We start from the raw sequence: 27,946 nt of genomic DNA, 5'->3' as shown, positions 1-27,946 counted from the left end.
GTAGCTACAATTCTTCAATCTTTTCATATCTAAAGAGGACAGCAATCTCTGTTCTATCAGACCGCGTGGTTCGTGCTTTAAATGGTACTTGCTACTAGCTTGCGTTCCCTGTCGCTGTCTCCCTCCCTTTGAAGCAGACTGGACAGCTTCCTCAAGCTGGCGTTATCACTCCCTCTAACCACTCTTGGCAGGCAATCTAATTCCCCCTGAAAAGGTCACCGCCATTTTAACTGCCTTTCAATCACATTAAGCACGCTGCCGCTCGTGCTCAGAGCGCTGCGCCTGCAGCTCTCCTGACTGAGGTGCGATCGATAAACTGACATCCTGTCCCCCCGCCAGCCCCAGCCGCTCCCTCCCGGACAGCCCCTTCCAGAGAGAGCGGCCGGAGACGGAGTGGGAAGAACCCCTCGTCGAGCACGAGGCAGCAGAAGGGAGCTGCTAACCTGGTGTTTACTCATCTACTTCATCCCATCTGCTGGGGAACAGAAGGGTGCAAGCATCCCCTGCTCCCAGCCCTGCAGAGGCGCGACTTCACAGGACAGTTTGCTCAGGCATCGGCCCAGACACCTTTGAAGCTGTGTTACAAAGAACAAGCCTCCCTCAAGCTTCCCTCAATGCAATCATTACCGTTATCTCTCCCCCCGTGCTTCTTTTTTTTTTTTTTTTTCCAGTTACGAGTTATATGTTCCACCCATCGATCCCTGTGTAAGACACTGTTTTAAGTCCTCTTGCCTTTTGACTGTGCTAAGCCGTTTAAGAGATGACAGCAGCTTCTATCAGCGCGAAGCTGATGTGATTCTTTTCAGATAAAGCACTTTTTTTCACTCCCCCCCTCCTTTTTCCTTCTTTCAAGTAAGAGACATACACACAAAAAGAGACAGTGAATCTTTCAAAGAAAAAAACCCTTTTGAACTTCCCTCAGGAAATCTTTAAAGGGATAACCTTACAGTGTAAACACTGAGGGTAACGTGCATCCATTCTGGAGAGGAACAGAAGAATTGCTACAAATACGTTGAGTGGTAGAAAAAAAAACAACTAAAAAACATCAGAGAGGGAGCCACTTGATGCTTTCACTTGTGAAGCCTCGTTGGCTTCCTAAACAGAGAAACTCATTAGACAAAGATTGCATGAAATAATCTCCTGTAACAAAGACCATCAGAAAGGGATGATCCAGGGACATGGGGACAGATGGTTCAGGAATTTCAAAAGAAATTTCAGTCTTGTGACAATTGAGAGATAGGGAAATATTTTATTAATTCCTCTCTATGGCTTTACATTTTGAAGCAAGAGCTTGATTAAAATAGCAGTAGGTATTTCATGCTGGTAGCCTTCTGCAGTCATCTTCAACTATGAATTCCTGCTTCAAACAGAACCTCTGCTGAAACAAAACCATTCCAAATCCTATCTAACTGCCAACAATCTTCATTTATACCCTGCACGGATCCAGTCTGAGATAAGCACATGAAGCAATAGCAGACGATGCTTTGCGAAGGCAGGAGAACCTCTAGAAGTACTAAATAACTCCTGACTGAATGCCTTCACCAAGCCCAACTGCTTAAGAGACAGCATACTAATCTCAGCACTTCTCACCCAGGCTGTATTCCTAGTTGCTACTATCTCCTTTTCTTTCCAACTGCTGTGTCAAGTACACTGAACCACGGCAAGCAAGGAGTACTTCAGCTCTGCTGGACTTCTTAAGACAGCCCCTAAGGTGAGAGGAGCAAATCTTCCCTGCAACAGCTTTGGGATCAAGAAAACTTCATCCTGGGAACCACACAAGTGAGGCTTTCAGCCTGTGATTGCTCTCAAGTATTAAACCATCTTCCAGAAAATCTGAGCTGGGCTGTTACTGTCCCTGACCTGCTTTCAAGGAAGAAAGAAAAAAAAAAAGAGTCGCAGCCTTCCCTCGCCTGAAAAAACTGACAAGATCTTTCAGCAAAGCTTTACTGACCTTGAGAGGCACATAAACATGCCCATTAACCAAAGATGATAAGAATAGGCAGCCAGGAACCTGTGCTAAGTTTGAGCTGCTTCTGTAAGGCTGCCCACCATCTGAGCCAACTCGTGCAATACGTGCTGGCCACAGCATCCTGCTCCACTCACCGCCCAGCTGTGACATCTCCTCCCAGCAACACACTATTAAAACCAAAACTGATGAGACACATGGATGTCTATTCTCCCCTCTGGTTTTATATATTTCCCCACGTCAACTCTTCAGACGTCCCTGACATCCCTGCAGCCTGGCAAAAGCTGTCTGGCATTATAAAAGGCCTTTGATTTCCACATCGCTGCTACTTTTTAGCAAAGGGAACAGAGCCAAACATGAAGCCTCGGGTGACAAGGGTTAATGAGGGCCTTACCAACTCCAGACAAAGCATGTTTAAGCACTGGAGAGCATCTCTAGAACACCGTGTTGTGCTTCAAGGCTGTACAATGGGGACTCTGCCCCTAGAACAAGGGAAGAACCAACATTGGCTGAGAAAGGAAAAGGAGAGTCAGCTTTACCTGAGAGTGCACAAAGCAGGTCTGACCAACAAAGACCAGAGAAAACAGGAGAATCACTAAAGGGAGCATGGAAAACTATAACTTCCTTAAAAAGAAACTCAATCAGCTAACAAGGGGAGCTTTCCAGCTTCGCTTTCACTTCCCACATTTTATGGAAGATTCCTGTATAGCGTATGCAGGTACCCTGCAGATATCATCTAGCCATCCCAAAACATTATGCAGAAAGTTGGTTTTAAGTAGTATCCTGCCTATAGCATAGCATCCTGCACCAAGAGCAGGAGTCAACTAGAAGTCCTTCCCATCAGGGCAATTACAGAGGGTTTACCCATGCTCACCTCTTCCAGTTTGCTGGTACTTTACTGGATCACTTCACATAACTAAACGCTGTTGACAGTGTCATGCAGATCTCGATAAGGAAAGAGACAGACCTCATAATTCTCAATGGAAGCAAGGCTACTTCTGTACATCAGATTCAGAGATTCACATACAGCCAGCTAGAAGAGAAGGTTGCAGCCATGACTGCTGTTACGATCTATTTAATCTTTGATGGTGAAGGAAAGTAGTTGATTTATTTAATGCAAACTAACACACTTGAGAATTCCAGTTTAAATAAAAAGTATCAGGGTGTAAACCCTCTGCATTTATACAGCCTAACCCTATCAGTTACACACACTTTGTCAACCTGGAGCCTTGTATGAAGAACACCCTGACTGAAGCCGTATGAAAACTTCAAATCCATACTTCAGTGAATTAATTCAGACACAGCTGGAAATAGATCCAGGTGAAGACAGCACAATGCTTCAGCCAAAGAAGTGGAAGATTGTGCTCTCTTCCAAAACTCAGCTGCTCGGTGCACAGAGTACACGAGTACACTCTGTATGTGCATGGTCTGTCAGGAATTAACTGAGTATCCTGTCTAATCAGGACTAGTAGAGACAAAAGCACACAGGCATCCCATGCTTCTCTGCTACTGATTGTAATAACTGCACTAAACACAAGCCTAAGGCCCTGCATGGTCTCATCAGACTGCTAGCCAGTATCATTCAACTCTCCATGCCGGAAAGAAGTAATGAAAATGAAGGCCACAGACACAGAAAGCAAACAACATGAGCTTCAATGGGTAGCCTTTAAAATCAGTAGAAGCTGCTCCTTCACCTCTGTGCTCCTGATACCTGCTTTAATATGATGTAATTTCAGAGGAAGGTAAGAGCAAATCAGAGTGCCATGTTGCCACTGAGTACACAACTGGCTTTTAAGACCAAGTCCCTCACTTAGCAGCCTTTCCTCTTGAGATGTTTTAAATTAAAATCCAAGCTGATATAGGAAGAGATTACATCCCACCCTCTATTGAACGGAGGGAGCCAGCATTCCTCCCCTCATTAGGTATGCACTACGTGGATTGCTTGTGAGACTCTCCTTAGTGCCAGAGGTTTGTGCCAAAGAGCAGTTTAGTAAATCCTCCTCCTTGAGGCCAAAAGGCTGAGTGTAAGAGAGGGGACAGGTTTCTAGCTAAAATTACATTCACCAATAAAGCTCATGAGAGGTCAAATTTTGCCATAACTCACTCTCTCCTCAGTAACTGATTTCCCCGTCACTGGGGAAGGAGCAGAAGAAGGAGAAAAATAAAATGTGTTTGTCTGGGAGCCCTAAGGGCTTGCAGTGCTGGAGGTGCAGAGCAGGTTTCTGGATTCTCATTTATCAACCTTAAAAGGGATGGAGTGATAAATGCACAACCGGGCCTTTAATATTTTATGCAGGTGCTAAAGCGACTTAGCTGTCACCTTCAATACATCACCAGAGGCTGGTACACCAGCTTTCGTCACTCCAGGCTGGGAGTTTTTACAATTTCATTTCTATTTCTATTTCCGTCTCTTCACATATTTCCACGTATATGATACTAGGTGTAACATATAAGAATCTATTTTCCCCAGATGATCTCCCCATTTTACCCGTTCCCCTCTTTAACCACATTTCTTGAGCAAGAAATAATACCATGCGTTTGCTCAGGACTTGCACAATTTTTGAATCTTACCATTCCAGAGGGGCAGAAAGCTGAAATTGCTTTACATTCTTGCAAAGGGTTAAGGTCCCATTCTTTGGGAGAGAACTTCCACGTCCCTCCCTTTAACAACAAGCCACAGTCACCTACCACAGCTGAATGATTTACAAGGGACTCAAAACATCGGCTCACCTCGAAATCCTCCCTCCAGGAGAGTAGTGGCCCGTATCCTCTTCTGCCCACACCATTCGTATTCTTCAAAGCGGTTGCCGTTCTCGTTCTCGATGTCTACAGAGTCATCCTCGGTCATGCACGAACCTTCTCTCTGCACAGGGGAAAGCGGGGACAGAGCGTTGAGACACATGAAATAGCACTACAGGGTTAACAACTCAGGGTGAGATAGAGAAGGAAAGCTGGGCTGTTCCGGGGTAGGATTTGCTCCCCCCTCCCCATTCCCAGCCATCGGAGCTCAGAAGTAAATGGGAACTATAAGAATATGACAACCTTAAAGTCAAAAGAAGTGGCAGGGGGTCATCAGTTTTGCACAAGCAAAACTCAGCTCTGGTTCCTATGACACTGGTGTGCATTTCAATGTGTTCCCCTACTTGGAGCACAGTTTCCCTATTTATCATGTAAACAACAGATTCCTTTGATCCCCAGCACTGAGAAGCTCCCAGGCTACAGGAGCTGACAAGGAATACTCTCCTAGAGCATTATTGAGGCACACTGATCAAAAGACACCTGTCTTTACACCACGCACTTCTTGAGATGACAAGAATGAATGAATTTGTTATCTCTGTTATGGGCTTTCCCTGAAAAACAAGCACAGAAAGCCCTATGACAATTCTCTTATCCCTGATGCTTTTTCCTCCTTATTCCTTGCTGTCTTTGGAAAAAACAGCAAGAGAACTGTTCTGCTTGAACACAATTTTTGGAGTAAGGTGGTCACGAAACATTTACAAGTGCCAGCTTGGAAAAGAATCCAACAAAAGTAATTCCAATGCTGTCGCCGTGCAGAAAGAACTCTTCTTGCTGTGCTGCATAGGAAGCATACAGCACTATAAAAGGCTTCACACACTCAACAGCTCTACACTTACTTTCTACAACTTAGACTTAGTGAAAGAGTGCAGGAAATAAATGCAAAACAGGAGAAATTCCAGAAGAATCCACCTTCCAAGACAAAGGAAGTGACTACAGACCTCAGGGAGACAGTTAGCATTGCCTGCAAGCTCAACAGTGTTAGTGTTTGCCCCATGTTAAGTCAGACAAAGCTGAGAGTAGGGAGAAGGGAATGGCAGCTGGCGATCCTGCTGCGCCTCTACCTTTGCAAGGCATTGTTCCACATGCCTACTCATCTCCTCCTCGGATCCTGACAGAGGTCGGTTGCAGAGGGGACATACCTGCCCTTCGTCTTGCTTCCTCCGTTTCATTTTTCCAATCCGAGCTGCATGGACAAAGCAAGGAAAGAAAAAAAAAAAAAAAAAAAAAGGAAAAAGGAAGATATGTCAAGTTTGTAGATCCATCCATTCCTTACACAGAAACTTGCTCTGACCACAGAAAGCCACTGCAGTGCCCAGAAGGCCTCAGACAAATTATGTAAGACAGCCACTTTCAGGAGTGTCTCCTGCACGCCCTAAATGATTCCTTCCCACACTGTCACAAGCAGATCTTAGTAGCAGGTAGCATTTATGGAAAGATCCTTGCTGTGAAAAACACAGCACCCACCCCAGACAGCTTCTGTCTCTCCCTGTTATTTTTATTTCACTGTTCTAATGTATAGAGAAACTGCCTTCTTCAGGGCATGTTCTGGGAAACAAACATGTTAGGAATCACGCTGATTAGAAAAAGCAGCCAAGGTAGCCTGTTGCTTAATATGATCTCTGGTTAATTTGAGCCATCGTTTAATGTGATCAAAACATCTGGAACCAAATCATTTGCATTAAATAGAACTTCTGTCCTTTATTATGATGGCTTTAGGCAGGTATTACTGAATAACTCAATCACTGGCTGCAAGAAAGTTCCTATTTAATTAATATGGAAGGTCAAAATTCTGAATGAGAGACAAGGAAAAGCCCAAGGAAAGCCCATGTGATAATGAGAGATGACACCACCAAAAAGCTGCAGAAATTGTTCCTGACATGGTGAGTGCTGCAGCGTGCTCTGAAAGCCTTGTCCACAAAACCTAAGAGATAACAGCTCTCTGCAGCCAGAGACAACGAGAAAGGTGCTGCAACACCAGGACCACACCAGGGTACAGGAAAGTTTGTGTCAACTGTCCCCTATGGTACATCAGATTTGTGCATTCACAGCATCGTGTGATTGATGAAGCTGGAGCTGAACACACCACCAGCCTTGAAACAGGGCTTTATTGTTGGCTTTGCTGGACATAGGAATCTCTGGGTTTGGATGTGCTTTCCCACCATTCAGAATTAGGAATATTCACCTTCCCCTACGCTCTGAAACTCCAGTATTAAGAAGGCTTCATACATCCGGAGCACTGCTTTTCCTCACTGAAAGCAAGCAGATTTGCCAAAAAAAAAAAAAAAAAAAAAAAAAAAAAAAAAAAAAAAAAAAAAAATTCCTTCAAAACAAACCTGTGTTCCTGGCATCATAAAAAGGATTCTGCAAACACAACTCTCCTACAATAACAGACAGCTCCAACCAGAGCAGGAGTGTCTTAGAGACCCAGTTCTTTGAACAGCAGCAGCTCTCTTGAGTAAATGCACACTGCTTTCATCTGGTGTTGGAGTTTCACAGTCTGTACTTCAGTATTTCTGGTAGGATGTTTTGGTATTTTCCCTTCTACTTTATCTGCTTAAGCCAGTTATTTTATCTGCAGCGTCAGCTTTTACTCCAGAAGTAAACTGCATGACTCCCAGTCAATACAAAAGCAAACAATAATCACCAAGTGTTATTTCAGAGCGCCCAAATGAATTATACTCCACTTCTAATTAAAACAATGACCCCTAAAGTCTTCTGCTTTATCTCCCCACTTGGAAGCCCCCAAACCAACCCCTCCAAGCTGGCACAGCACTACTACCAGGGATAGTGTTTAACCATACTCTTATCTGGTTTGTACTTCAGTGCATAAGAGCTTTCTGAAGTTCCAGGTCAGGGAGCACCTACACCCCCTAGCAGGGCTTCTTCCCTGAGAGAGCAGGCTGGAAACTGACTCAGTTGTATTCCAATAAACGCTCACCTGACCAGAAAAAAATAAAATGCAGGAAGACAGAAAGCAAGCCTTCTCTATTCTAGCGACAGACACCTGTCCCTCAGCTCACCCTGTTTTTAAGCAGGGAAATGGAGGGAAGGAGCATTAAAATATTCTGGTAGGTCTCAGCAGGTGGCTCCTTGGCGAAGCAGCCCTCGTAGTTCCAGTGTCACAAGTGAAAAAGCCACTGGACAGAAGAAGTGTTGAAACCAAATCCCCTGCCATTTTCATTCTGTGGTCATTAGTGGTGCCCACAGAGGCCCGGTGTGCCCCTGGCTGACAGCAGAAAACCAAAGGGACTGCTGCAGCCTCGAAAGCCCATCCCAAGCCACATTTTCCATACCCGACACGCAGCCCTGCCATCACTTCCAATCAGCACGGCAGAGACAGAGCGGCCCCAAAGGCAGGGGGTGATTGTGGTGCTGTCCCGAAGGGGAACCGCTCAAAAGAACACGCAAGTAAGACCACAGGATTCTTAATTAGTGTTGATAGATGCGATCATTTCTAATTAGCTCACTAATCCCTCTCCCCTACACTCCTGTCGCAGGAGCTTGGGAGAAGAAAGAAGAAAAAAAACCGTGATTCCCTCTTGTAATTCAGCGAGATAAAAACACAGGCAGAAGCAGTCTGGGCTTCCAAATCTCTGCTGCCTTCCCACAGGAGTGGGGGAGAGGAAGCCAGGCCACCCTCCGCAGGTGGAAGGGACCGAGTGTCTTTCTCACAGCTCTTCCCATCTAGGCTTAAGAATTATTAATGCTTGAGGATTAGGTTATGCTCTGGCTCAGAAAAATTTCCTGGAAGGAAAGCTAATGGGTTTTAGTTTTCACCGCCACGCTTCCCAGTAAACAGAAATCCACCCTCAGGATGGGGCTGTCTAATTACACCCAGAGTGCTCTTCCAGTGCATCCAGCAGTGGACACGAGACAAACCTCTCCTGCAGCATCCAAGGAGATGATTAAGTTACTCGCAATATCTCTTATGATTCCCTCCACCAGTTTGAGTGGTCCCCCGAGTCCCATGCAGACATCATTAGCAGCTCCTGCAATGGCAGGCCAATCAAATTAAATGGAAACATTTTGGTCTCCTTTCCAGTGAAAATCACCTAGCTTTGTCCCTCCCCCACCCATCACCAGCTACTGGAGCACTTGGTGTGCTTGTGGTGAATTGAGTGCAGCAACAAACCACAAAGATCATTGTAAGGACCCATTCTGCAGCTCTACTGAGAATGCCAACTTTGCAAATACCCCTAAATGTGAATCAGAGATATTTAGGCATGAGAGGTAGCACCTGCTCTCCACAAATCTACTACAAGAGTCTTGAGGAGTGTTTACACTTTGTTGGACTCATCACAAAGGGCTTCTGTGGCTGATCAACTTACCCAAGAGCATCTGATCCAAGGGAAAAGACAGCTATGACAGAGTACAAAAAGCCACCTCAAGAACAAGCTAAAGCAGGAAAACAGATGGTCAAGAATAAATCTGTTTCAGACCTTGTGTCTGATTTGCTGCTCATCTGCCTGAGAGAGAACACTAAAGGCCAAATTCACAGAAGGGTCTCGACGACACAGATAATTTTCAGCAATCTTCCACCTGACGCTGTTCTCCAAGGATGGCACAGACTTGACCTGCTGAATCCATGCTCTGGTACACTAATCATAACTGTGCCTCTAAGCAGACCTGCAGCATTAAACTCCTTCAGCATCAATTTACAGAGTGCCTTCAAGTTTTGACTTTAGCAACATGGGAAAAAAGGCAAATGAACAAAATGCCTTCTTTAACAGATAGCTACACCAGGAATCAGCACCTCATATGCCTGAGTTCACAAGGACACAACCCCATGAAGTGAGGTTAGCACAGGTGAAGGGTGCTGGATTAACTCACTGAGGCTGACAGGGAACTTCAGATACAAAAACACTCGACCAAGTGTCTTACAGACAACATTAATCTGCTGCTCCAGAGCTTACAAATGCCTTATGTACAGAGCTTACAATTACCTTACGTACAGTCCAAGGTAAGTTAAAGGTTTGACTTACAGAATCAGAATTCTGGACCAAGTATATGTGAACCACATAAGGTCTTATTTACACTGCACCCAGGCTCACAGAAGACATCCCTTTCTCTACCTTCTCTTTCCTTAGCTCCTGTTCTGTCTCAAGTGACCACACTGGGATGAAACGTCCAGAAAATCTGAGAGGCCACTCAGGCACAAAGAGCCAGGGCAGCTGAGATCTGAGTCAAGGTCTACGTGGGAGAACAGCAAACACTGCAGATCCCTCTTTACAGGGGGAGTTTCCAAAAGTGATCCTAAAGCTCAGCTGGTAAGAAACTTTACAGAGACAGCCAGACAAACAGGTAACAGCAACATTGAGAAGAACCTTTAAAATATAATAGAAAAAAAGTGAAATAGTAGGTTTTTCTTTAAGATAAGTTTGCATTTTCTATATGTTATGTGTCAATAAGAACATGAAGCAGAATGCCAGATGTCTTGGACAAGTCCTACACAATTTTTGTCCACGCAAATCAACAGGGATAAGGAAATAATTCTCACAGAACAAGCTATAAAACTGTGTGATTGATAAGAAGTTTGTTAAAATACAGGATATAGATAAATAAGCTTTTTTTTCCAAAGCACTCAAGCATTCTCCATCTGAAACGATATTGGTTAACCAACTAACAATAACATGGTGAAGCTTACGAATAAGTTATTTTGGTGCAAATGCAGAGGAGCAAATGAGAAAGCAGGCAGAGTTCAGTGGTCATAAGCACTGACAGCAGCTGAATACACTATCCAGCCACCCAGCTGAATGCTCATCTAACTGCTCAGGACTGAGCCAGGTATTACTATGGGCACATTCTGGGAATAGTAATAATCAAGAGTCATAAAAAGATAAGGTGAGGAGGAGCCAACTCTAATCCATCTTGACCAAAGCACTGCAGCTAATATTTCTGCATCCAGCTCCCTAGCTCTGGACCTAGTCCTGCTAAGGTACACAAGAGAACAATTACAGTTGTAAGTGTATTATTTAATCAAAATGCCCTCATCTGGATGATGACTGTTAGTTTTGTTCACTGTACTCCTAAAAAGAGTAGAAGGTTCAGCGAGAGCAATGCAAATGCCATGCAGAAGTAGCAGCCTCCCTTCAGCTGACAAGCCCCTTCAGTTCACAAAAACAACCCAAAGCAGGTCCCAGACTGCAGCACATACTGACTGTGCTGCAGTCCTGCTTCAGGCTAAAGTCAAAAGCAGAAAGCACCGCTGAGCTGGTTCATCAGAGCATGCTGTCATCAAGAGCTTTCATTCATCCTGGAGGACTCCACAATGCCAAGAACCTCACAAGCCTCGTTCAGACTTTTTTTGTTAAATAAAATTATTGGCCAGAAAAAAGGCAGAAGGTGTGAGCTTAGACTGAACTATCAAAAAATGATAAAGAAACAGTTTGACATCACTGACTCCAGAGACCTTTGTCACACAAAACAAGTCATTGCAGAGTAACACCTGAGTGTGTTTCAGTCATCTGAAGTCTGTGTCAGGAAAGGGGACTGCCTGCAAACAGGCAGCTCACTGCGCTCATCTAGCAGTGTGGATGTGAGCACACATGCCAACAATTATGTGATATTGATACAAGGCAACTCATCTCTTTGTTGTATGACTTGACAGACCTTCAAGAGCTTCTGGCCCTCAGGGTGCGTATTTGAAACTCTCCAAGCCGCCTCTGAATTCAGTTCAGTATTTCTTATCAAAGACATTGGGCCAGTAACTTAATAAAACTTCAACTTGTTTAAGAAGACTATACAAGAAGTAGTACTTCAAATGTAAGCAAACTATTCCAGTACTGGTACAATCTAAAGCTTTTTGTTATTTGGTGAAGATGAAGTTGGCTTTTTTTTTTTTTTTTTTTTAAAGTTTTTTTAAAACCCCACTCTGTCCTACACAACCACAGCAGGAAGCTCAATATTAATGCGTCACCTGGCAGCTTAAGCACCTGAATAGCATCTGAACGCTGCAATTTGGGTTGGCTACAGGCCATACAAAATACACGGGTCATATATAGGCCACAGAAAAATCAGATGACCTATTATTGCTACTTTGTACAGGAAAGTTCCAATTCCTCCAAATCTGGGAGAAGCGTTTCAGCTCCAGCCTAAATAAAGTTTTCCTAAATACTTCTAAATACTAAAGCACTTTTCACTAGACAACCTTGTCTAGTTGCTGTTATTAACACGCAGAAACTCAAGCATAAAAGTAACGCACGGGCTGCAACCGGGAGTTCAAGAACCCAAAACCACGGAAGGTGACGTCAGATACAGCAATGCTCACACCGCAACTTGGAAAGTTTCCTCAGGACCCGGGCAGTGCCACAGGAGCCTGAGTGCACAGGGTTGCCGCGGGTTCGTGCGGGGACCCCAGCGGCAGAAAGCGGGGCCGGGCCGCTCCGGGAGGATGGAGGAGGGCCCGCACTCACCGTTCAGCCGGGTCTGCCGGTTCGCTCGCACCCGCAGGAAGGTCTGCAGAGGGGAGACAAGAGCGGACACGTGTAAGCGCCCCCGGCCCGCGGCCGCCGGATGTCAACAGCCGCCCCCGCCTCGTAAACAAGGCCCGGTCCCCCCGCCCCGCGCATCGTCGGGACGACGCACCGACCCCGGGCCCGCCCCCCCTCGGCCCAACTTCAGCACCCACCTCTTCCCGGCCCCCGCCGCCGGGCCCCCTCCTGCCGCTCTGCATAGCCGCGGGCGGCCGGCGGGGCGACGAGGCGGCGGCCCCGGGGCGGCTCCCCCCGCGTGGCCCGGGATGCGGGCGGATACGGCGCGGCCCGGCAGGCGCCGCCGATCAGCCCCCAGCGGCCGCCGCCATGTTAGCCCCGGTCATGTGACCCGCCGCCGAGCGGGTGAAAGTTCACCGGGAAAACGGCAGGGAGAGGAGAGGAAGTTCCCATGGCAACCGACAGGCGGCAGCAAGGTTCGGCGAGCCCCGACCAATCAGAGCTCAGCGGCGGTAGGAAACTAGGGAGGTTTGGCCAATTAGAGATGAGGGGCGAGTGGGACTCCGGCGTGAGTGGCCAATGAGAGATCGGGTGCAAGTAGAACCCGAGGGCAAATGGCCAATCAGAACCCAGGGGCAATTGGCACCCTGTGCTACAGGGCCAATAAGAGCCCAGGAGCAACTGGACTCAAGGGGTCCTTAGCCAATAGGGCGCTTACTTACAAAATGAAAGCTGCTGATTGTGGGTTCTACCCTTTTAGTTAATTAAGCTGTCTTTCAGGAGGCTTTGGTGGAGGAAGGCACTGAGCAAGCCAGCATTCCTGCAGCGCTCCTACTCACAGATCTCCTTCTTCCCCAAGTGTCCCCGTGGTAAATAAGCATGAGGACTAAGAAAACCAAGCCGTAGGGATTCTGAAAATGTGTACTCCAATGATTCCCGTCTTAGCATGCTACTAATACAATGAATATTTGCTGTTATTGAATCCCCACAAGAGGCATTCATAATACTAGCACACCTCTGCGTACGGAAAGCTAAATTTTGCAGCTTTAAAGTCACCACGAGAGTCTTCTGCTCTGCTTCCTGAATGTTTCGCTTGGTAAGCCAGGAAGAATGAATTCTCATTCATATTGTGGCTTTATTAAGGATAGGCTGAGGCTTTACACAATCCTGGCACCCACTCTGAGGTCCCTTTACGTTGCCTGAGGAGCATAAAGCAGCCAGCATAGGCATAAATGAAAATCAGGCCCCAGAGGTCTTTTCTCCCTGCAGTGCAGACTTACAGCTCCCATTACGCATTTGCATTAAGGGCTGCAACCCTCCATAAAATATACTCACAAACTTAAAACACATTAGAGACTCACTAGACTCAGCACATAGAGGGGGCTTTTGCTGAGAATATTTGTCCTCAAGTATGACATAATAAAAATTTATAGGAACAGAGGACTGCAAGGGACCGCCAAGTTCACAGAGATTGAAATCTGGAGAAGTGGGGTGGGAGGGGTGCTCCTGAGCAAAGGGGGACATTGCAAAAGGCAATTGCACACCCTTTTGGAAAGAACATTATTTATTTATTAGCCTTAAAAAAGCAAGCAGGGAAGAGAGCAGGAATGCCTGTATTAGGCATTTCTGTATCTTCTGTGGGGTTTGCTGCTCTTACTTTGTACCAGGTCTCATATGAAGGTGAAGTGACCGTGATATGACACAACATTAGAACTGAAGGGTACCTTAGAGTATGTAGCGAACAATGGAAGATCTGTCTTTATTTGGTAATATAACCAATAAATAGGTCAGAGGACAGAATAATGGGCAGTAAGCGCACATTTTTTGCTGCTATTAATAGGACCTATCTTCTAGAGCACGTGCTTTAGTTGGGGCTGCTGGGCTGGGCCCACAGAATGGTCATCAGCTCTCTTTCTGCTGACACTAATGCAGACTGGGCTGGTGTCGAGTGGCTGATGTATAACGGCTTGACCTTGGGCACAGGACATCACTGTGAGGGACACTGGGCCATGGGCATAGGACAGGGTGTAGGGGTAGAATGGCACATAGGGTGGTGGATTTATGCCTGACACAAATACAGCTGTAGCCCACCCAGCCTCTCCCCATGGTAGCTGAAGGCATGCTCGGCACTGTGCTAAAGACTACCATTATTTTTCCTGTTGCCTTTCAGAGCTTTGTTGAAGCTAGTGGCTGAGCACAGGCTTGCAGCCAAACAGTGTGGATGTGTCTTGAGCAGGAGTCAAGTGTGCCAGCCTGCGCACAAACCACAGACAGATCCCCAACAAGCTGAGCTGCACTCTGGCTGCTGCCTTCTTCTTCCTTTCTTGCTCTGTCTCCCGGAGCTTTTACTCAGTGTGTCACAGCAGGTCTAAACCTGCTACTCCTCTGGGTAGAGGATTTATTTATTTATTTATTTATTTAATATAACCTGCAGGGTTATAAAACATGGTGGCACCGCTCTGCCAACATTTAAGTTGGAATCACAAGTCCGTTTGCTGGGCAGCAGTACACCAGTGAAATGGAGAGCTCTGGCCTGCTGCAGGCTGACATCATTCACTGCTTTCCAAAAAAAAATCACTTCTCTAAAAGTTTCACAAAGCACGGAGTAAGTAATGACAAACACAGCCATGGCAACGGCAGAGATGATGAACGTAACGCAGCAGAAAGCTCGGCGAAGATTTAAAGCTATGACTGAAAGCCAGCATTGGGAGGACTGTGCAGACAAAAGCACGCCTGCGTGGCCACGTGAGGGACAAGGTGCTCTATAGGCATGCGGAGCTGATGGAGAGCTGCTGGGGCGAGCTGGCTCCCACATACAGCGGAGAGCAAGGACGGTGCCTGCCTACTTACCTGGTATCTGTCTGAGTGATGGATGTCATCCGAGGAGTGGGGTGATGCTGTTGGAGAATCTCCTTCCCGCTTGATTGAAGCCGACAACAAAATTGACTGTGAGAGAAAGGAGAAATTCATGCTGTGAGCATCATCCAATGCTCTGCCCCTGACTAAGCTGCCCTCAAGGGCATGGGGAGCAATGTGAGGCTGGCCTTGTGCTTCTCATGCTGTGCATCGCCTGCCCTGCCTGGGGCTGGGCTGCAGGGCTGTGGCCTGCTATAGCCCAGTGCAGTGACATCAGGCAACAAAAGGACAACCGTCCTTCAGACAGTGATGAGTGATCCCATTGGAAGAGGCCGGTGGGTCTGCTGGCTGAGCAACAGGGTCGAGCTGGTGCTATTTGCAACATGCACTGCTGGTTTTAGAAGCACAGCCCAAAGGGGATGGCCATCTGAGCCTGGATGTGCAATTTAAAGTGATTCAGTGGATGAGAACTGCCTTAAAAATTTGCCTTCTCTCCTATCAACCGTCCGCTGCCCCATCTGACAGATGAGCTACAAGAATGCATCTTTGGACCACAGAGGTTGCCCAGCCCGTGTAGGAAATGAAATAGCCACACCAGTGAGTGCTGCTCAACGTGTGCCCCTCCTGTGCTGGAGAGCATCTTGCACGTGCAGTGTCAGAGCACTGCACAGCCATGCACTGCCCTGCAGATGCCGTGGGGGATCCAGCAGAGTCCCCTGGTTAAAGAAAACACCCCAGAAATCCACAAAAACCATATGGCAATGCAGCATTGTGCTGGCATGGAGCAGTGCCAGCATGTGCTCATCTGTCTCTGCAAGTTGCACTAAATCTCTCAGCAGCTTTGCATTAAAGCTCTCAGCACCTCGGCAGCACAGCCACCCTTCATTCTGTAACGATGCTATTTATTTTAATAAGTAGCACATGAAAAAAAAAAAAAAAAAGGCCTTTTAGAAGGTTAAAAAGATCAGTGATATTTGAGACCTAAGAAATCGCTGATAAACTTTGAGTCAACAGTAGCTAAGTCCAAATTCTACATGCAGTGAACCTGAGAGGAGAAATTGCTGCAGGAGTTTGACAGCATTTAAAAAAATGTATGCTGAGTTGTGAGTCAAGTTTATCATTGGAAGAATTAGAGGGGGAAGTCCAATTTAAAATTCTAATTTGAAATCGAAATTAACTAAACTAGGTTAAATGTAACACAATACGTTGTAAAAGATATACACTGTAAGCTTGGCTCTCCAGATGTTTGTTTCCAGGAATCAGCTGGCAAGATCCAGCAATAAATGACTGCTTGGAGATGTGTATGTTTGCGAAGGGAAGTGTAGATATCATCTGAATTGGACAGGTCAAGTGTGGTGACAACATTATTAAAAAGCATAATACCTTGGAGAAAGGCAAGCTTTCCAGCAACATTTGCCTCTGGGCTGAAATGAAACATGAAAAAATGTGCTTTTTTTTTTTGGAAAGATACGAGCAAGTGGAAGGATGACTCAGCACACAAATCCATTTGGTCAGCAGGAGGCAATCCCTGGGCTCTGAGAGCCCTCCTGGAGAGGAGAGCAGGGCAGTGTGGGCATTGAGTAGGGCTCCAGAACAACGTCCCAGTTGTAGCAGTGTTGCTGCCCTTTCCCCACTAATAAACCAAGCATGCGGAGCTGGGAGGGTTAAATACATTTTGTCTTCCAGTGTAGTCTAGAGAAGGGGAAAAACCACCCACCTCCCCATTCTTTGGCGACAGACAGACAGATCCTTCCCACCTCCCTCTCCCCCCTCAGCCTCCTGGTAGCTCTAATCCAATATTATTATGTGAAAAATGGTTGGGCTAGCTATGGAGACAGTAAATTAAACGTTATGTATTAGTTTTTAGCGTGTGGTCCCGGGAAGAACGGCGGCCCCATTTATTCCACAAACCTCCTGAGCACCATGGCGATGACCTCTGGAAAAACGCAGGGCTAAACTAATCCCAAAGATGTCAATCTTGGGGCCTCTTCTACATACACTTGCAGTTTAGATTAATAAACTGTCTATTTTTAAATTGTGTGCAAGCACTTCAATTCTAAATACCTCGCCGGCATGTTAAACACGGTGTTAGTGATGCCAAGTCACACTTCCCCTTTGCTGTTAGGAGGCTTGACTTCATCTGTTTTTCTTGTTTCCTGGCGATGTGGCACACTCTGCCTTTTGGCCCATGCTGGTGGGACAGCGTGGGGCAGGGGAAAGGCAGTCCTAAGGTCTGTGGCATTGGGTAAGGTGCTGGAGGAAAAGGTGACTTCACAGAATTGTTCAAGTTGGAAGGAACCTTAAAGGGCATCTAGTCCACTAAAGCAGTTGGCCAGCTTCTCTGCCTTCCAGATTTTGGCCTCTTTCTCCTGAGACTGTTGCAATGGGGCTGTTTCCCAGTGGCTGTGGCCAAGCTGGTAGCACTGAGCAGAGTAGAGGCAGTGCTAGAGCCCTGCTCCATCTCACTACCACCATCTGGGAAGACAGTTGTAGAGGTGAAGGCAGCTTTGCATTTTTCCTCCAGCCCTCTTCCAACTTTTCACTCCAAAACACGGGCTGCTTGCTGCCTTGGATGCCAGTGTAAGATTGGAGCTACTGGGAGAGAGCATCCTCATCTCCTGCTGCCCCTTCCCTGGCAAACCACAGCTCCCCGCATTGAGGACACATGTGTGAGCGGCTGTGCAGCCTCATATTTCTCCCTCCCCTTTAAATCATCTCTCCATTGGGTAAAGGCACTCTCTGCGGAGGTTATAAACCCTGAGAGGATCAGCCTGAGCATTACACCTGGGGCAAGCTAAATAAAAAAAGGTCACCGGCGCTTTTTAAACATGGACAAAAAAGCAGTAAAATGTGTTTGGAAAAAAAAATCTGGCATTAAATCATGACTTTTTGCCTGGCTCGCCTCATTAAAAGTGGCCTTTTGGAAGGTAAAATTATCATTGTAAGTGATAAGATCTTTAAGAAAATAATTCACGGCTTCTTCACCCTTTAATATGATAGCCGCCACCGGCTAATTTTTTTCTTAATGGCAACGAGGCCATCAATCTTGTCCAAGCCATGCGCTCGCTCCTTCCTGCGGCCCCTCCTGCTGTGCCTCTCCTCGTTTGGTGCTGGGCAGGTTTGGCACCAACCAAAGGTGCATGGCATTGCCTCCATCACGCAGGAAGGGATGGAAGCTGGACCCAGCCCAGCTGACATGCCGCTCCCTTTCAAGTCTGGTCATTCGAGGGTATTAAAGTGCTGGGCTCCGGCTTTCTGACAGCCCTGGAAAAACACGGGGAGTCTATTTTTCTTAAACAATCCATCACCGCTGCTGTCAGCAGAACAAATACCCCAACCCTGCTTTCTATGTATCTATAACCTTTTTTTTATTTTTATTTTTATTTATTTTTTTTATTTTGGCACAAAGTGTTCCCTGCTTGATGCATTCAGCTTTAACTCTGCCGCCTAAATAGGTACTTATCACTTAACATGGAGGTGATGGCTTGACATGTTTTCTGTCTCCTGCCCTCCCCTCCACGGTAGGGAAGCCGTCAAAGTGTTGCTAATAGCTGTTATCACTTGGGAACTGTAACCCGAAAGCAATGAGTGATACCAGGCCTGGCTGCGATTTTCCTCCTTCCCTCTGCTCACCATTTGTTATGCTGCTGCTGGAGGATCCCTGACAAAAAGATGCTACTATTAAAGCTGACTTTCCTAGAAGCTTTTGGAGGGTCCACATTTGCTGCCAGGCAAGCGAAAGGCGAAATTATGTGGTGGCTTTTATCTGGGTGGGATGGAACTGGGGATAGAAAGCTTCAACATGGGAAGGATGTGAATAGTGAGCAGAAATAACAGTGTCAGCAGGGAGCTGCTGATTTATTTCGGTGATGTGACTGCACAGGATAGGGGACCCCTTCACACTGAGCCACCAGTGGGTACAGCCAGGATGGAGGGGACAGATCTGTGCTCTGGAGCTGGGACACGACCCCCAGACCAAGTCCGTGTGTGCTCCTCCTGCCCAGTGCTGTGTCTCCAGCACAGATGTTCAGCCCAAGCAAAGCGAGGGGCTTTGTTCAGCGCTGATTTGTGTTATGGCACATAACCTCTTGGAGGTTTGTGTTGGAGTGGCTCTGGTATTCGTCACCCTGAGCTGGCAGCCGGCACGCACCCGAGGTAATTTCCCCTCCCTCACAGATCTGTAGGCTGTTCCCATGTCCCCACCTTGGCTGCAGCCTTGCCACGGCATTCAGATTTGGCTTTTTAATCCTTCCTCGTAAATCGGTGTTGCACAGGGAGGAGCGTGATGTTCCCAAGCCCCTACAGTGAGCTCATGACACAAGAGAAGGAGTCAAAGCCCTGGGGCCCCAACACTGGCCCCTGCCCCTACCACCAGACATGATATGGAGAAGTTAAATGATCGTGCTAGAAATTTCATCTCCAGTTAGGCAGCTGGCAAGGGCTTAGCACAGCCGTTCTGTCAGGGTTTCAGGCTCCAAATCTCGCTTGTTTCAAAGCTCTTTCTCCTTGGAGGGCTTTAGTGGTCAAATTTCCCTCTAGGTGCTGTAATTCTCTCTCGAACTGCTCAGCCAAGCTGTAAAACTGCAGAGTGGGTGGGGGATCACAGTGGAGGTCTGGGAGCACCCAGAGTGTTTGCTGGTGGTGGGAGCTGGCACACGAGCTGGGCTTTGGTGGGAAAGGCAGTCTGCCGTCATGTATGGCCAAGAGGAAGTCGCTGAAATTTAGGGAGAGATCTCCCTAAATGTCCCACTGAGATGATGGAACAGGTTGGCCAGAGTGGTAATGGATGCCCCATCCCTGGAGACATCCAAAGTCAGGCTGGACAAGACTCTGGGCACCTGATAGAGCTGTAGGTGACCATGTTCATTGCAGAGGAGTTGGACTAATGGCCTTTAAGGGTCCCTTCCAACAGTTCTCTGATTCTATACCCACAAAGGGAGAGTCATAGCCAGACAGTGGCAAAAAGCATTCTCAGGTAACTGGGAGCACATGGGGGTGCAAGACTCTCAGCATTACCTCTCAAGGACAAGCCAGAACAGTCAGCCTTTGAGGAAGTCCTGCATAGACACTCTGGGCTCAGAGAGGTCTGGGGGATGGCTGACTGGGACACATCTCCAGGACGTGCCCTCCCAAGTGGCTCTGCTGTTGGACTTCCCTATGAGGACCCAAAATGGTGTGAAAGGTTACTGACCAACACCCAGCTCGTGTTGGGGAATGGGATTTCTTTTCCAATCCATCCTGATGTCTCAGGCTTGTCATCAGAGGTGAGTGCCACAGGGAAGCCAGGGCTCTCTCTAATTCCTATGCATGGGGAAGACCTCTTCTACAGCAAAGCAGGTGGTCTTTTAGCACTTTTTTTTGCACCTCTGCCTTCTGCAAAGCTCAGACACACATGCAGGAGTTATCTGGGCTCTCAACAACATGAGGACGAAGGCACCACTTTGGAGCTCCCCAGTTTGCTGCTGCATGGGCAGACGGATTGTCTGCAGTCCTCATCTCGCAGCCCTTGTTTGGCCGTCAGTGCCTCAGTCAGCCCTGATAATAGAAGAACTTGATACAATAATCCTGCATTCATCGCATCCCATGTTGAGTGATTGGATTTTCTTTGACATATTGCCATGAAAATTGACCCAGCACAGTGAGTGACAGCTCTTGAGGGCAGGAGAGCAGGAAGCGAGGGATGTGTGCTTACTGCTACCGGCAGGGAGAGATGTTTGCTGGGGTAACTATGGGGAAGGAATGGGCTTTCTCAAAGGGAATTTGCATCCCAATGGCTCGATGGGCACAAGGGAAGGAGCAGCCTTGACTCGCACCTCATCCTCCGAGCCCTGTGTGGTGACAGAGAGGACTTTAGCACCGAGCTCACCCGGTGGTCAGCACATCACCTGTCTGTGCCACACAGGACTTGTCTCCCAGCAAAAACCACCTAGAAATAATGAATCCTCCTGGGCTGAGAGGCTTTCAAGCTCTCTGAGAAGGGAATGAAAGATTTCCTGATTTCACCCTCTCCCTCCCTGCTCTCGTGGCTTCTTGAAGTTAATGTTCTTAGGCCCAGACGTGACGGGCAAAGGGAAAAGATCCATGTGGTGACAGGGGACGATTGATCTCCTTTACATAGAACGACTCTCCAGTCCCAGTTTAATCCCCTCGCTCAAGGCAAATGGGATTCTTTGTCAATGGAAACTTCAAAAGCCCAGCCCTGCCGAGAGATGGACCTTCTTCTTTATCTGCTGGCTGCCACTCATGTGGTGCGTATACCTCCAAACAGCTCATTTGTCTTTTCTTCCGTCCCTCTCCCTCACAGACGTTATTTTGCAGGTGCCTTTCGCTCCTTCAGGATGCCCAAAGGCAACCACATTCCCTCTGGGTCTTTATTTTCTCTTTGGGTTTGAGTTTGCCTGGGACATATCCCAGGAGCACGCTGTCTCCCAGCTCCTGGCCTGGGGGGTTGCAGGGTGTTTATGTGCTTGGCAAGGCAGTGACCCCCATGTTGCATTCCAGCTGCTCCAAAAGATACCCAAAGCATGCAGAAAAAAATAGGCAAGCAAGTCCTGGAGCCACTTGCCTGCACAAGCACTGATCCTTCCTGCTGCAGCATCATCTTAAGGGCAGCTAATTAACAGATGCCCTTTGCAGTGATGCTATGATGCGTCTTGTTCCTGGCAAGCAGGGCTTGCTGAGCCGAGGGGATGGGAGGGGGATACTGGGAGGGGAATCCATCTGAGAAATGGTCTTTTAGTGATTTGGGTGTGCTTTGATCCCTTAGAGGTGGCCCCGCTTCCCTCTTCCAGAGCTGGCATATGGCTCTGGCCCCTTAGCTCCCGTGCATGATTTCACAGTTTGAGCTCAGTATGCGTGTGATCAGCTCTCATTAGCTGTCATTAGACACAATCTGGAATCCTGGAGCCTTCTGGGTCCTTCAACTCCAGCGTTCCTCAGCTGCACGGGATGTGGTGGGGAACAGGAACAGGAACAGGAAGAGCATTCCCTGTGCTAGCCTGGCTCCTGGGACGGTCTCACCCTCAAGGAACATAAAGTGGAGTGGGACGGGAAGGTGATGGGAAATAAAGTGCATCACTCCAGGGAAAAACATTTCAAGAGGTACTCACTTACCTTGGGGGTGCCTGCAGCCATAGCATCCTTCAGGATGGAGTTCTTACTGCCAAAAGAGAAGAGAATGGGGTCAGAGCCACGAAAACACTGCAGTGGGCAGTGTGGGGAGCTCTTGGAAGGGATCTCCAACAGCAAAGAGCTCTTCCACCCTGGGGAAAAATGGGGAGTGAGCCTATAGGGGCAATGGGATGATAGCCACAGGGAAGGTGGTGAGCACTGCATGGGGCCGGGCACAATAAAACAGGAGGATGGGAAGCAGAGGGGGAATAAATCAGTGTAAAGAGCAGGGGAACGAAGATCCCCGCTGCTGCCGCTGCCGCCGCAGGCTGGAGTGATTTGTGAAGCCAGTCTGCTCCCCGTTTAGCAGGGAAGGAGGTCCCCGGAGCAGCGCTCCTCCTTGCCTGCCCTCGCCAGCGGGAGATGCTGCAGATTTAATAACACCTTCTCCCCTCCAGACAGGTTAAACTTGAAACAATTACATATCAAAGCCGACATGGCGGGGAGGCCCGCGCTGTAATTTTTTGGTTATTAAAGTAATCTCTCTCATGTAAATTCTCCCGCTAACATGCTGCAAACAGCATTAGGAAATAAATGATTTCCCCGTGATTCGATTTGTCAATGCAAAGCACCTGCAGCAGGCAAAAGGAGCTTGAAATATGCTGCCAGCCCCAGTGCCGGTGCTCACGGCACAGGCTGGATGCCCTGAGCCTGGGGAGGTGATGGATGGATGGGTGGGCGGGGGGGGGGGGGGGGGGGGGGGGATGGAATTGTGTTTAATAACAAAATTTGTATGCAAGCCTGCATCCCAGGCTAAGGATGAGTGATCGGCAGCCAGAAAGTATTAAAAAGCCTCGCTAAACAGATGCTGACAATAGAACAAGACATATCAAATCAGATCTACTTCAGGAGCATTAATACACGCACGTGCCCCCCCCCTGCACGCGCCGTGCCGCACACACACGCTCCTTTCTTCTCAATCACAGCAATATGGGAGACATCAATAAATTTTTATGAGACTTTTAGAAGATCAACATGGTACTAGATGTGACAAAAAAGCAATGTGCCTGTCATGTTCGCTTTGTCGGGGACACTTTAGCCCCAGATGCCGAGCTGCAGTGGCAGCGGGGAGAAATTGAATTTGGCTGGCTTTAATCTGCCTTGATTTGGCAGATGGCTGGGTGTTATGAAATGAGAAGGGATGGAGGAAGGTGTTTTCTCCCGGGGCTACAGTCCCCTCCTCTCCCAGTGCCACCGCCCCACAGTGAGGTGACACCCGCGGTGATCTCTCCCCACTGAGTCACCCCAAATGGCAGAGCTCTGCTCCAGGCCCTCAGGTCAGTGAGGTGCTGCTTTTGCATGAGCATACCCAGAATGTGATGCTCAGAATGAACAAGTACTGTGTGTTTTGAGGACATCACAACCATCATCCAATGTGGCTGCTGCCTATGGTGTGCTGCCGATCCCATCCCACAGCCTGGCCATCTCTGGTCCCACAGCCCTGCCGCTCGCTCCCATCTCTGTTCCCAGTATGAGCAATTGGGACTTCTGTTGGGACATAAATGCCATCTTCAGCTCCCTCTTGCCTTCATGCCAGATAGAACCTGTTCAGCCTTGATGATGGCCAAAATTGAGCTTAAAATCCTCCACCTCCCACGATGTTTCCATTTTCTGAATTGCCCAAAGTGTGAAACAACGCTTTTTTTCTTTTATAAACCAATCAGTGGGTTAAAGTAAAAACAAAAAACAAAAAAAACCAACAACCCACAACAACAACTCATTTCCTCCCTTTTCTTGTTAAAGGTGTTTAAAATTATTCCTTTCCAAGGCTGAGAGGAAGAATCTCATTAATTCCCCCCAGCAATGTCTGTAGTGCCAGGAAAGTGGAGCTCCCAGGAAGACTTTCTTTGGTCAGTCAATGGTCTGCCATTGGGACTGGTGTGGAAGGGCTCTGTTTGTACTGCTCTTCATTGGGAGGAGCAGTGCTGACAACCACTTTTAGATCTGCTCCACAGCAGTTGTGCTGGGAAGAGGCTGTGAGTGGAAGGGCCGTCAGCAAAGAGGAACCTTCCCGTCCATAAACACCGCGGACAAATTAAAAATGGTAAAAGGGAAATCAAGACCTTTAAAGTTCAAACACTTTTTGGTGCCTTTTAAAGTTTTTTGCTCTAGGCTCTCGCAGAGAGCACAATCTTTGGAGACCTCGGGATTCTCTTTAATCACCCAGCCAGGCTGCAGTGGTCTGAAATGATTACACATTTACATAGTAATAACCCCAACACTCCCCACATTATTTCATGGCTAGCATATTTCCACTCAGCGAGTGATCCATGTGTTTTAAATTATAACCTGTACATAGGAAATTAGTTACTAAGTACGATATTCACAGGCTCTTCTGACACTTCTAATTAAGGTGATTTACACAGAATTATCCTACGAAATAAAAAAATGGTGTTTTGCTAGCTAATAAAATATAATTACTACCCACTTTTATAAGTTACAGTTAGTTTTAATCTATTTGGGGAATTGTTTGTCTAGTTCATTACAGCAAAACAACTTCTTTGCCTTTTAGGGACCCTCACCCCCCAAACTACCAAATAAGAAAGGCAACATCCTGGGAGGAGGCAGTACTTCGGGCAGCCTGGCTCTGCCCCGATGGCTTTGCTTCTCCAGCTGGGAGCCCGTATTCCTGCCCCATGTGCCTGCACATCAGGAAAAGCTTCTCAGAAAGAGCGGTGATGTGCTGGCATCAGGGAGGCCCAGGGAGGTGGTGGGGTCACCGTCCCTGGAGGTGTTCAAGGGACGTGGGGATGTGGCACTGAGGGACATGGTCAGTGGGCATGGTGGGCTGGGGTTGGATGGGATAATCTTAGAGGCCTTTTCCAACCTTGGTGATTCTATAATTCTGTGATGCCATGCATGCAGATGCTTGGTGGCTTTGCAGGGATGCTTGTGCTCATGCCTCACAACGCTGCATAGAGGCCAGCACGCACCTGCTATTTCCCATCCCTGCATCTCATCCCCAAAACACCCTCACCAGCCCCTGGGATTTGACAGCCCCAGCTGGAGCGTGGCCAGCTCCCATGTGACATCCCACAAAGCCAGGAGCATGCTGCGGCCAGCTGATGTATTTCTGTACAAACAATCCAGTGGACACAATTTATTTCCAGCAGCTCAGGCTCCCAGCCTCGGGATGGAGTAGCAGCAGCAGAGCTGTGCAGAGCAGATGCCGGCAGGGAATCAGCAGCAGCCGGGCAGAGAGGGAATTGGATTTTTGTGGACGACAGTTTAAATAAGTGGAAGTGTCACTTGAAGCCTAAATAAGGAAATGAGGGTTTGATTATATATTTTTTTAAACTACATGAGGCCAAACCCTCACCCAGCCGTGGGTGACAGCTCCCCGGAGCTGCCACACGTGATCTGTGCTGTCAGGGGGAAGGCACCGGGGTGTTTAACCTGCTCCAAATACTGATTTAAACATCCTCTGCATCCTATGGCAAAAGGGGCTGAGCGATGGAAAAAACAGCCAAAGCCCCTGGAGTGCTCTCCCAGTCGATATTTGCGAGCCCCAATGCCCAGCTGGGAGGTGACACTGCAGCAGGAATGCAACAGGAACACAAACTGCCACGAGCAGGGAACCCCAGCACATGGTGCCTCTGCCTGCCCTGTCCCTGCTCGTGGGGTTCAGCAGGTTCTGGGTAATAAAGGGGTGATGCAGAGTGAGGGGTGGATGGAGAAACATTTCACTATTTGAAAAGGAGGTGGCTGGAAAGAGAGAAGTTGGAGGGAAAGGTCATGTGTGAGATTGATCCGGGGGGCTCTTTGCTACCATGGCTGTAATGAGTGTTTAATTATTCCCAGCTCACATGGCAGTTCAGAAGAGGTTCTGCAGAAGGCATGCATCGCTCAAGGGAAAATCACCGGCCAAGGATTTATTTCTCACCTCTGGTTTCTGTGTATAGCCCCCAGTGCTGGGCCCCCTGTCGAGTGCTGCAACTCTCTGCCTCCTCCTCCTCCCCATGGGTTCCACAAACCCTGGGGTTAGGGCATGGGCTTTGGGTGCTGCCAGCCTGCAGCACTGCCAGGAGCACTCAGAGTGCCTTATGAGTGCTGCTTGGATGAGGAGATGTCTGGTCCACAAGAATGGAAATGCATTCACACCAGGTCATGGGGCTGCTCTGCATCCTTAAGGGATGTGCTAGGATGGGGAACCCAAAGCAGGACCAGGACAGGCACCTGCCCCTCCTGCCTGTGTTCCATCTGCTCTGGCAAGGGGCAGAGACACAAATCAGAGGGAGGAGAAAGAAGATAAATCCACTACATCAACAGCACACATTCACTAGTTAATAAACAGCCTTCTCTCCTCATAAATTCCCTCCTTTCTCCCATGGTTCTCCACCAGTGAGAGTGGTAGGTGTGGACCTAGGATGCTCTGAGCCTTTCTGGTGCAGAAAAGATGGGTCTGGGTGGGCATCCTTCCCCCTGTACACACAAGGTGGGGAAGGAAGGACAGCCACGGGGTGGGTAGACAGCATGACAAAACTCCATCCAAGCATGTGAGCTTTAGGTGGTGCTTGCAGGATATTTGGTGGGTGACAAAATGCCTCACCATGGCACAGCATGACAGCTGGTCCCACGTCCTGTCCAAGCGTCACTCACCAGCTGTTGCTCCCAGGCACCTACAGATGTGCCTGCATCCCAAATTTGGCTACCAGATCCCTGAACAGTGCTCTGATACGGAGCAGTTCTACTAAGCAGCATGGGACACTCCGTATGGGGATGAGGCAAACCTTCCATGCTGTATGGACTGACCCCATCCCAGCAGTGTGATTTGCTGGGGGATAAGGAGCCCAGAGGCACCATCCCGCTGCACAGAGTATGGCCAGGCACTTAATAGCACCTGTCCCCAGCATCTCCAAGCGTGGATTTATGCCTCCAGGGGTCACCTTTGGCGAGACTCTAATAACATGACTTTATTAGCTTTCTTGTTCCTTCTTTAAGATACAGGAGCACAGGGGGAGGAGGGCAGTGACGGGGAAAAGGGGGGTGCATGGGGAGGAAGCGCTGCCCTGGCGATTCCCCTCCTGGGTGACAAGGGGGAGAAGGAGAAAAATGGCGCTCCCTCGAAATTTATCATGCACCCAATTACAATGTTAATTGGCAAGTCCCAGAAATCAATTAATTCGCAAATTTTTTTCAATTAAAAATTAAGATAAATCATAAAACGTTATTAAGGAAAGGCCAAACTCTGTGAACTTTTTTTTTTCTTTTTCTTTTTTTTTTTTTTGGTAGGCATCTAGTTTTTGCTTTTTTTTTTTTTTTTTATTTAAATTAAAAAAAAAAAAAAAAAAAAGAGCTGTGTTGCCAAAGCCCGATGCCCTTGAGTGCCTTTGCTGAAGCGCAGGGGGCTGTCATCAGCAGGACTGGGCTGAAGACAGATAAAAAAATATCGACCAGTCGGACACACTGCTTCTGCTTTATTGATCAGGCGGGAATTTAACTTGCTGTGCATATCCACCGTGTCAGCAAGGGCCACGGGCGAAATTAAAAGTACTTGGCTTGGAGATGTCGCCTTGATACCGGGGGGTGGGGAGAGAGGGAGGGGGACGCAGAGGGGGAACAGGAGGGAAAGGAGAAGGAGGAGGTGGAAAAAGAAGAGGGGAAAAGCAGGAAGAGCAGCAGAAGTTGAGGAGGGGGAGGGAAATGCCCGTGGGCTTAGTGTGCTTCTTCCTGGGTGCCATTTCTCTTGGCCTGGTGCTCCCAGGTGGCCACTAGATGTAAGGAA

General features: G+C 47.9%; 1 protein-coding gene across 5 annotated transcripts in view; it reads right to left on the bottom strand.

The window, feature by feature from the left end:
* Window positions 1-27,946, bottom strand: part of RNF220 (ring finger protein 220) — a 159,921-nt gene that overhangs the window by 36,504 nt on the left and 95,471 nt on the right. For 2 of the 5 annotated variants that reach the window (XM_042873202.1, XM_042873203.1), the window contains 5 exons: window positions 22,165-22,210; window positions 15,046-15,141; window positions 12,178-12,220; window positions 5,827-5,948; window positions 4,697-4,829 (listed from right to left, as the gene is read on the bottom strand). In XM_042873202.1, the coding sequence (XP_042729136.1) occupies window positions 4,697-4,829; window positions 5,827-5,948; window positions 12,178-12,220; window positions 15,046-15,141; window positions 22,165-22,210 (440 nt within the window). Of the gene's footprint in view, window positions 1-4,696; window positions 4,830-5,826; window positions 5,949-12,177; window positions 12,221-12,392; window positions 12,464-15,045; window positions 15,142-22,164; window positions 22,211-27,946 lie in introns of those variants that run through there. The other 3 variants (XM_042873204.1, XM_042873205.1, XM_042873206.1) reach the window with 2 other exon arrangements.

The sequence above is a fragment of the Lagopus leucura genome, unplaced genomic scaffold (genome assembly GCF_019238085.1).
Source record: "Lagopus leucura isolate 7727_CA_CO unplaced genomic scaffold, USGS_WTPT01 Super-Scaffold_100009, whole genome shotgun sequence".
Classification (NCBI taxonomy): domain Eukaryota; kingdom Metazoa; phylum Chordata; class Aves; order Galliformes; family Phasianidae; genus Lagopus; species Lagopus leucura.
The sequence above is the reverse complement of the archived record's forward strand: the minus strand, read 5'-3'. Positions and strand labels throughout refer to the sequence as shown.